This window comes from Bidens hawaiensis, unplaced genomic scaffold (assembly GCF_021521415.1).
Source record: "Bidens hawaiensis isolate Kalapana, Puna unplaced genomic scaffold, B.hawaiensis_p1.1 tig00037552_1, whole genome shotgun sequence".
Classification (NCBI taxonomy): Eukaryota; Viridiplantae; Streptophyta; class Magnoliopsida; order Asterales; family Asteraceae; genus Bidens; species Bidens hawaiensis.
Window position 1 is genome coordinate 107,548 of NW_027505485.1, and position 8,038 is coordinate 115,585.

An 8,038-nucleotide genomic window follows, 5' to 3' on the forward strand; every position below is an offset into this window, starting at 1 on the left:
AAAGAAAGAACAAACTAAGAAAGCCCAACTGGCATGGGGAAGAGAAGAAGCGCCAACAACGATTGGCAAAACATAGCACTAAATACTTTAAAGAAAGAGACCGAGAAGACGACAAGCCAATGTCAAGAAAGATGGTCGACATTCAATGCCAAGATCTTGTTCACCTTCTTTCCGCCAACAAGCCAGATCTTACTGTAGCAAGCATAAAACCTGCAACAAACATGTCATGTTGAGAAGATCAGGTCTGATGAAGATGGGAAGGAGAGATGAGGCACCCGTTGGAAGGATATGAAAGAGAGAAAGGAGATGGAGAAAGACATTCTCAAAAACGCATTAAATACACATACTAGCGTTTACTCTAGAAAAGATCTTTGTACACGATACATTAAGAAGAACCTTGTATTGTATTTTACACTACATATGAAAAAGAGTTCAGGATGTAAATAATTAAAAAAAATCCAGTTGGAGGTGCAAAATTGGATTTCTTCAAAACATAATCTATTTTTTTAGTGATTTTTCTTTTTCAATGTATAGAAGTAACATAATTATTCTTTTGTTTTATAATAAAGGTTTGAACTATTCTACAAACACCAACAAAAATGAGAATTATAAAAAGCCATAATTAATTGGCATATGTCAAATGGAGACCAATGATAAAATGGTATAAAAGTAATAGTACATATTTTCTCTCTCCACATGCAAGTCGCATGTTGATTCTCCTAATATTTTAAAACGTCTATAACTTTTTCGTATGATATTTAAAAAAAATTACCATAATAGTAAGCGTTTTTTTCATATTTAATATGAATATAATTTTGTTATATAAAAATTAAAACAAAAATTGCGTCATTGTGTCTTTTGTCTTACCATTGTGTCTTTTTCGTCATTGTATCTTCCTGTTTGTCATTGTGTTTTTGTCATCATTGTGTCTTTTAACTTATTATTAAGTTTTTTTTAATACTAATGACACCGTTGTGTAATAATAATATGTAAATATAATGATAAAATAACAGGTTATCTAATACCTAAAACACAATGAATAATACATATTACACAATAACTTGAAGCGTAAGACCCAATGATGAATACATATAACAAATGACCTGAAACGTAAGACACAATGATGAATACATATAACAAATGATCTGAAACGTAAGACACAATAGTAAATACATATAGCACAATGACCTGAAACGTAAAACACAATGGAAACTACATGTTACACAATGACTTGGACGCAATACACAATGAATGTAATAATATTTTTCTCAAATTAAGTGAATGACACATGTCAATCCCGAACAAAAGACCATGAACGTATTACACAACGACTACAACACAATGAAAGTAGAAAGGCAAATGTTGAGCACAAAGACACAATGACACAACCTTTGTTTTAATTTTTATCTTTAATATAAGTACCAATTGAAAAACACAATGACCAAAATTTATAACACAATGTATAGAAAAAGCCAATTAAAAAACACAATGAACAACCAATAACACAATATAAAAAAACCCTTTTTTTGTATTTTTATATAGCAATATAATATTCATATTAAAGATAAAAAACGCTTTTTATTATGGCGGTGGCGCTGTTTGGGTGGTGCCGGTACATGGTGGTTGACAAACTGGTGATGGTTGTTACTAGAGATCTAATAAGTGATAACAATTTAAATCCTTTAGTTTACTTATTAGACGGGTGCCCGCACGATACAACGGGAAACATATACTTTATCAATCACGTAACAAATTTATGGGTGTTCATTGTTTCGCTTAAAACTGTGAAGTGGTTCACTGGTTTGGTTTCACGGTTGAGCTGAAGCTAACCATAAATATTGAATGCATATTGAAATTTTAATTATTTACTTATGTGGTATTAGATATGTTCTAATACACACACACACACACATATATATATATGTGTGTGTGTGTGTGTGTGTGTATAGGGGATGGATCTTGCGAGAAGTGATATTATAGCGAGAAGTGCGAGAAGAGAATCTGAACCATTGATTGTGTTTAATCAATGGTCAACAAAAAAAATGCCAAATTCATAAATACAAACACATGTTTATGACATATTTTTAATTAAAAATGGTGCATATGTCTTTTGTGATGTAGCCCTTATTAAGCTAGGCATCAATGGTCATAGTGTCATACATAATTTTTACTATTTTTTTTTTCATTAAAGCTAGACATTACTATATGTGAAAATTTTGTAATTGTAGGTTATTAGCATGATCCGCTATTTATCATACATAGTTTAATATAAAAAAAGTGTTTAATTTGTACTGTGTAAGTGGTATTTTGAATTGTGTATGTGTAAACTTTATTGTGTGTAGCTTCATATATGTACTATGGAGGTGGTATTTCGAATTGTGTACATGTAAATTTTGTCGTGTGTAAGTTCATATGTGTACTGTGTAGGTGGTATTTCAAAATTCGTACATGTAAATTTTATAACATGTAGGATCATTTATGTGTTATGTAGGTTCATATATGGGTTGTGTAGATGGCATTTCGATTGTGTATTCGTAATTTTTATCTTCTGTAGGTTCATATATATACTCTATAAGTGGTATCTCGAATTATATACGTGTAAATTTTAACATGTGTAGGATCATTTTATGTAATATGTATGTGGTTTTACGAATTCGGTATAAAGTTGAAAATATTTCTAGATTTGGTTAAATTTGAAATATTATGACGAACGAATTAATAATAGATTAAAATAAAAAACAATTTAAAACAGAACGTAGTTTGTTACTTGGTTATATTAGTTGATGTGTTAAAAGTAGTTATTAATTTATTAACTAAATAAACGCTAATCTAGACACTAAGTAATAATTCTAGACTCTTAACTTAACTAAAACTACTAACGGGCAAGTGAACCGATCGACTCTAGTACAGCTAAGTAAGTCCGGATATCGAACCCACAGGACTCTTTAAATTACGTTAACTAGCTAAATTTAGATTTAACTACAGACACGACTATTTATTTATTATTAATTATTGGGGGGGGGGGGGTTCACTAAAAAATAATATAAAATTAATCACTAAGACTTAAAGACGACTTAAACATAGACTTAATTCAAATGATGACAAGCAACCACCTAGGCTAGAATCCCTAATGTATCAATTATCAAATAGTTGGAAAATGCTAAGTTATGGAACCGGTATCATAAAATAGTCACTTAAAGAAAACCCGAACAGGACCCCTGACCCTTTTTAAGAAAACACCTATGGATCTCTATTAAGTTTTTAAAAACACCAGTTTAATTAGACTCGCTTACGGTCGCTAATTATTTTATGACAAGTACCTCTATAAGAAATCATACCTTAAAGCGCGAAACTCAAAGGTAATTTAAAGAATTCGCTCGACTAGATAGACAAGGCAAATAAACCAAACCTAGACGGACTCCTTATAGAGAACTAAATCTAGCAATTTATCAACCAAGACCTATCACATAATCTATCACCTTACAGTTATTTAGATTAGCAGCACACTTAAGTCTATTTGATTTATTAATATTGTTCCTATGGCTTTATGTAAATCAACCATAAACTAGTAAAAAACACACAGTAGATGACTTAACAGAATCATATTATATGAAACAATCACCAAGGAAACTGTGAAACAATAAAATTCACCAAACAAAACTAAGCACACATATACATCGAATGAATAACAATAAACCTCTTACTTAATCATAAACCATAAACAAAAGCAAAATCCAAACTAAAATCCAACGTCAACAAAAGTTCATCATAAAGCCTAGGCAGTTTAAGGGTTTAGCCAACAACCATACTCAAAAACAAACCAAAATAAATAAGTTGGAATAATGAATTTATAAAGAAAACAATAAAATCAAACCGAATAATAGTGATGTTTGGATGAGTATGTATTGAACCCGGACGCTATCTGGTCAAACCAAGGTGGTCTTCTCTTTCTCTTTTGCGTCTGACTTTCTGTCTCCTTTTTTTTCGAACACAAAAGAAACTCCTTCCAATATACATGCGGCCATTCTTTATACTTTTGTTGCCGACAAAGACAAAAATCCCCTAGTGGGCTTTCAAGATATTGATCCCCTGATTTAAACGAGCCCATTAATTCTTCAAACAATTCCGGTGCAATCCAAATTAAAAATAATAAACTTCAATATTATATTTGAATTCTAGCTTCATTGCAAACGAAAATAATTTATATTTACAGTTCACTTTAAATTAGAGAACAATGTACCACTCATATTAGAAAAGTTTTATTTGATTTTACGTTATCAATTCTAATAAGATTTCATGCACTTTACTTCTTTTATATTTATCCGAGCTATAATATATGCATAAGACGTGAGTTTTGACCAATTAACTATCCTTTTTAGCTCGTCTCTTAAAATCCTTAAAACCCACATATGAAACAATTATTAATAATATTCAATAAGAACTTGGCTTAACAACACTTAAAAATATAGGGAATATTTATATAATAATACGTATATTTTAGACTACATCATTAGTTGATAAACTTGTATTCGAAATGCATAAATTATTTCATGGTAAATGGAACTAGTGAAAGAAAACAAACAAAAATAAATCCATACTAACTGTTTCGGTCAAAAATCGGTCTAAGGATCATGTAAGGCCCCCAACCCGGGTGCCCTACCTTCTCGCTGGTTGGATTTACTCATTCACATAATTCGTAAAATCAGAGTTAATTAAAACATTTCACGGAAATAAAAGTCATTCATTCATTCATAACATAACTATCTTGTCTTAAAATATCATAACATAAATCCATAAAACATAAAACATAAAACGACACGGGTGTCTTCTTCATCGCGATACCAGTCTTCCTCTTATTACCACGAGTCCTCATCAAGCAACTTGCCTCATTCTACTTGCCTGCGTGCATACTAAAAGTCAACTACGCTGAATGAGTTCTAGTCAATTAACATACATTGCATTCACTTACTTACTAATACGTGTCCGAAGATACGTATTAATACTTAACAGTTTCTTTATTAATCAATCATACATGCATACATTCGTACATTCCCACATTCATACTTCTTATTAATCACATACCTCGGATACTATAAAGATTCGGTCCTCACTTACCTTGGATATTATAAGGGTCCAGTGCCCTACATACCTCGGAATTTATAAGGATCCGGTGTCCTTCATACCTTGGATCTCCTCAGAGTCCAGTCCCTACTTACCTTGGATATTATAAGGGTCCAGTGCCCTACATACCTCGGTTATTATTAGGGCCCGGTGCCCTCTATCATACCATATCATTCTATTTTCTTTCTACTTCCTTCAATCATAGCTAGTATAACATTACGTGCATACTAGTTAAACAATTCATATCATTCACATTCATACGCAAACATATAACTAATATACACTTACCATTTAAGTTAAGCGTATAAATCTAAACACATCGTAGTATGCACACATCCCCGAAAACATAACACATAAAAGGGGCTATAACTCACCTGGATCCTGTTACGTTCACCGTTAATAGTAATTCCCTTCCTGAATTGCGCACGGCTAAATGTTTAACAACGTACACGTATCAATTCTCTACATTTGTTTATTATTTATTTATTTTCTTAAGTTAACGGTGTTAACCGTTAAATTAACTGAACCGACAGGTAACCATTCTTAAATTATTCTTGTTAATTCAATATACTTGGCATCATCCTCTTATTGAACAGTCTGTATTAATTTACACTCTAAAGACATTTATTAATATTGTATTCATATTTATTATTATATTAGTTCTTTACGATTCGCTCTTATTATTATTACATACCTATTTATTTTCATAAGTCCTCCCTCGTCTACCAACTCCTTTTTCTTTCTTTACTTACAACGGATCCTTTTTGATTAAGTGTTACAAAACGGGTCCTATGCGCCATCGGTTTTGTAGGAGGCGGGTTGCGGGTTCTAGACTAGCCGGGTTTCGGGTCTTTGATTTAAGCCTCACATTACCATTATTATTAATAACCTATTATAATTATATATATATATACATATAAAGATTTATTATTATTATTATTATTATTATTATTATTATTATTATTATTATTATTAATATTATTATTATTATTATTATAAAACCCAATCCTACCCACCCCTTCACCATATCTATCTTTCTTCCCTTTCTTAACACTTGCAACCACCGCCGCCACTAACCATCGGTTTTCCGGCGACCCCACCCCTGGCGACATGCTAAGGGTCGGGTTTTGGGTTCTCTCATCTCGCTTCACGGCCCCACCACCGTCGCCCCTTCCATTCCGGCTCCCCCACTCCGCCACCACCGCCGTCCTAGTCCCACGACCATGGCGACATCACGGTAGGGCACGGGGTTTGCACTTGGTGCTTCGCATAAGATTTCGCTCAAGGATTTTCGCATACTTTTTCGCTTGACTTGTTTCGCTTGAGTGTTTTGCACCAGGAATTTCGCTTAGGTTTCGTCTCGCGCGAAATGGGTGTTTTTCGCATTACCGGATTTCGCGTCGGGTTTTCGTGTCCGTTTTTCGTTCTCCAAAAACCCGTCCACGCCGGTACTCGGACCCCGCTTCATGTCGTATCAAGTTTGGTGTTTGGAATCTGGTTACTGTTCAGGTTGAAGACTTTATGTATATGTGTATACATATTCGTATCCCTATTTGTATTTATACCCGTATGTATGTATGTATATATACATACACATATATACACATTTTTTTGCACAGATTTCAATGTCATATTATACTTACTATTATATGTATTGGGTTTAATCTTGTCTATATTGGTTTCGTTTATGTCGGTCCGCTTCGGCTCTAGCTCATTTGTTATTAATCTTTGACTCGTTTGTTATCGAACTTGCTCAAGAAATGAAACGAGAATGAATATAAATTGTTACCTTTTGGTGTGTTTGAGCTAGATCTAGGATGGATGAACTTGGATTGGAAACTTTTGGTGTACAGGAGTTTTATGTTGTGTGTGTATGGATTGGTGTGCCAATGATTGGAATGATGATGGTGTAATGATAAGGATGAAAATCTAGGGTTTAGGGGTTTAAATAGGTAAAGCCCAAAGGCTTTTAGGCCCACAAACATGCTTAAGTCCAACAATCCTTTAATTCAACCCATACTCTTCCTGTTATTTAATTAATTAAAATTAACGTTTCATGACACAATAGTTAAAATAAACCGTCATACTTTATTTAGTTAGCTAACGAAACTTGGTCGTTACAAGTCTCTCCCCCTTAAAAAGGTTTCGTCCCCGAAACCTATCTGTTACATAAATAGTTGTGGGTAATACTTACGCATCTCCTCCTCTGATTCCCATGTCGCATCAGATCCCTTGCGATGCTTCCAAATCACCTTAACTAACGGGATAACCTTTTGACGAAGTTGCTTATCCTTACGGTCAACGATTTTGACTGGCTGCTTGATGTAATTCAATCGCTCATCAACTTCTATGTCTATTAACGGCACGTGCGACGTGTCGTCTGCAAGACACTTCCTTAGATGAGAAACGTGAAAGGTAGAGTGAATCCCTTCCAGTTCTGCAGGTAATCGAGCTTATATGCCACTTCTCCTACACGAGCAATAATCTCAAACGGTCCAATATACCTTGGGCTCAACTTCCCTTTCTTTCTAAAACAAATGATGCCTTTCCACGACGAGACCTTAATCATCACGTTGTCGCCAACGTTAAACTCGATCGGTCGTCGTCGTTTATCGGCATAAGACTTTTGACAATCCTGAGAAGCTTTCATCCTAGCTTTGATTTGATCAAATATTGAGGAGGTTTCTTGTACGACTTCCAAACTACCCATCTCTTTCTGACCAATCTCTCCCCAACAGACGGGAGTTCTACAACGTCTACCATACAACATCTCGAATGGAGGCATACCAATACTCGAATGATAGCTGTTATTGTAAGAGAACTCTACTAAATGAAGATGATCATCCCAACTCCCTCCAAAGTCTAACACACAAGCACGTAGCATATCCTCAAGGGTTTGGATAGTCCACTCAGACTG

At 33.9% G+C, this 8,038-nt stretch overlaps 1 protein-coding gene across 1 annotated transcript; it reads right to left on the minus strand.

The window, feature by feature from the left end:
• Positions 1–7,286: 7,286 nt before the first annotated feature.
• Positions 7,287–7,831, minus strand: LOC143613472 (uncharacterized). Its single transcript, XM_077087165.1, has 2 exons — positions 7,626–7,831; positions 7,287–7,515 (listed from the first exon to the last, which is right to left on the minus strand). Exons 1-2 carry the CDS (start codon positions 7,829–7,831, stop codon positions 7,287–7,289), a joined length of 435 nt encoding a protein of 144 aa, XP_076943280.1.
• Positions 7,832–8,038: the final 207 nt, after the last annotated feature.

Excerpts from the sequence above, each read along its gene's own strand:
- LOC143613472 (XM_077087165.1), bottom strand. The coding sequence starts at position 7,831 with ATGGGTAGTTTGGAAGTCGTACAAGAAACCTCCTCAATATTTGATCAA. Across the intron at positions 7,516-7,625 it reads AAAGGGAAGTTGAGCCCAAG|GAAGTGTCTTGCAGACGACA; the intron begins GTATATTGGACC and ends TTCTCATCTAAG.